Genomic DNA, 1,047 nt, shown 5'->3' on the forward strand with positions numbered 1-1,047 from the left:
GCAATCGGCCGATGTCGAACAACAGCCAGTGAATGAGGATTTCGTGAGCTTGCGCATGGAATGCATAAAATTTATGATACGCCATTTACAGGAATTGCGCGCACAACAACAGCAGCAGCTGCAGCAACAGCAGCAGCAACAGAATACTTTGCTGCGCCACAGTGCATATACTCAGTATTATTATGCGAAATCGGCAAGTAGCAGCGTTGCGCAACCGCCGGTCGCAGCAGAAGAGCGCAAAATCATCTATGTGCCCTTTATACCGGATTATAAATTGAGTGGCGAGGAGTTTGAGCGGCACGTTAAGACATATTTGCGACCGATTCCATGTTTGCTAGATCGTCCGCAGTACCTTAATCGTTTGCCGCCATTTCGACGCGATGACTTCAGTTATCCCAATCGCGATGAGGGTGAGTGTGAGGTGCACTTCTTGGGCTGGCATAATGAGCTGCTAACGCTGACGTTGAAAATACAGGTGAGTGAGGGACAATTTTTATGAGATTACGATAAATTCGAACAATAATAAAAATATAATTTATTTTGCTTTCAGTCGCTCCTGGCATCAACAAAAATGGATCGTGAAATCATCGAGGAGTTTATCGCATTCATACAGAAGACACCGGATTTGATTGGCATCGATAGCTTCCTGGTGATTGTTTTACCAAAACATTTAGCCATCAATTATATGCTAAATTTCTGTCCCGAATATATGTGGCAATATGGCAAGGTAAGAATTGAAGAGTTAGGAAGGCGATAAGGAAATGCCATTTGTCTAGAATAAGCCATATCGCTTATAATGGAAATACATATGTATGTACATATAATCGGTCTTATGCTTAATATCGGCATCAACATCATCGACGATCGTCAGCGCATCAGTAAATGGATATTCAGCATAGGGCCAATTGATAGCAAAATAGATACCTGTGTCGAAAGCAACATCGGTACATACATATGTATGTATGTATATACATCGATAACAATATCGATATGTATGAATATTTCGATAACAATATGAGGAAATATATATTTATCGATAACATCCTC

The 1,047-nt window shown here is 40.9% G+C and overlaps 1 protein-coding gene across 1 annotated transcript; it reads left to right on the plus strand.

Moving 5' to 3' along the window:
• The first annotated feature begins 6 nt into the window (after positions 1-6).
• LOC108357761 (uncharacterized) lies at positions 7-777 on the plus strand. The gene is made up of 2 exons (XM_017608830.1): positions 7-475; positions 551-777. The coding sequence occupies exons 1-2, from the start codon at positions 56-58 to the stop codon at positions 755-757; spliced, it is 627 nt and encodes a 208-aa protein (XP_017464319.1). The 5' UTR covers positions 7-55; the 3' UTR covers positions 758-777.
• Positions 778-1,047: the final 270 nt, after the last annotated feature.

This window comes from Rhagoletis zephyria, unplaced genomic scaffold (assembly GCF_001687245.7).
Source record: "Rhagoletis zephyria isolate East Lansing unplaced genomic scaffold, Rhagoletis_zephyria_1.1 Rzeph_scaffold_83824, whole genome shotgun sequence".
NCBI classification, from domain to species: Eukaryota; Metazoa; Arthropoda; class Insecta; order Diptera; family Tephritidae; genus Rhagoletis; species Rhagoletis zephyria.

Coding starts and splice junctions, on each gene's coding strand:
- LOC108357761 (XM_017608830.1), top strand. CDS start 56: ATGGAATGCATAAAATTTATGATACGCCATTTACAGGAATTGCGCGCA. Junction 476..550: donor CGCTGACGTTGAAAATACAG/GTGAGTGAGGGA, acceptor TTTTGCTTTCAG/TCGCTCCTGGCATCAACAAA.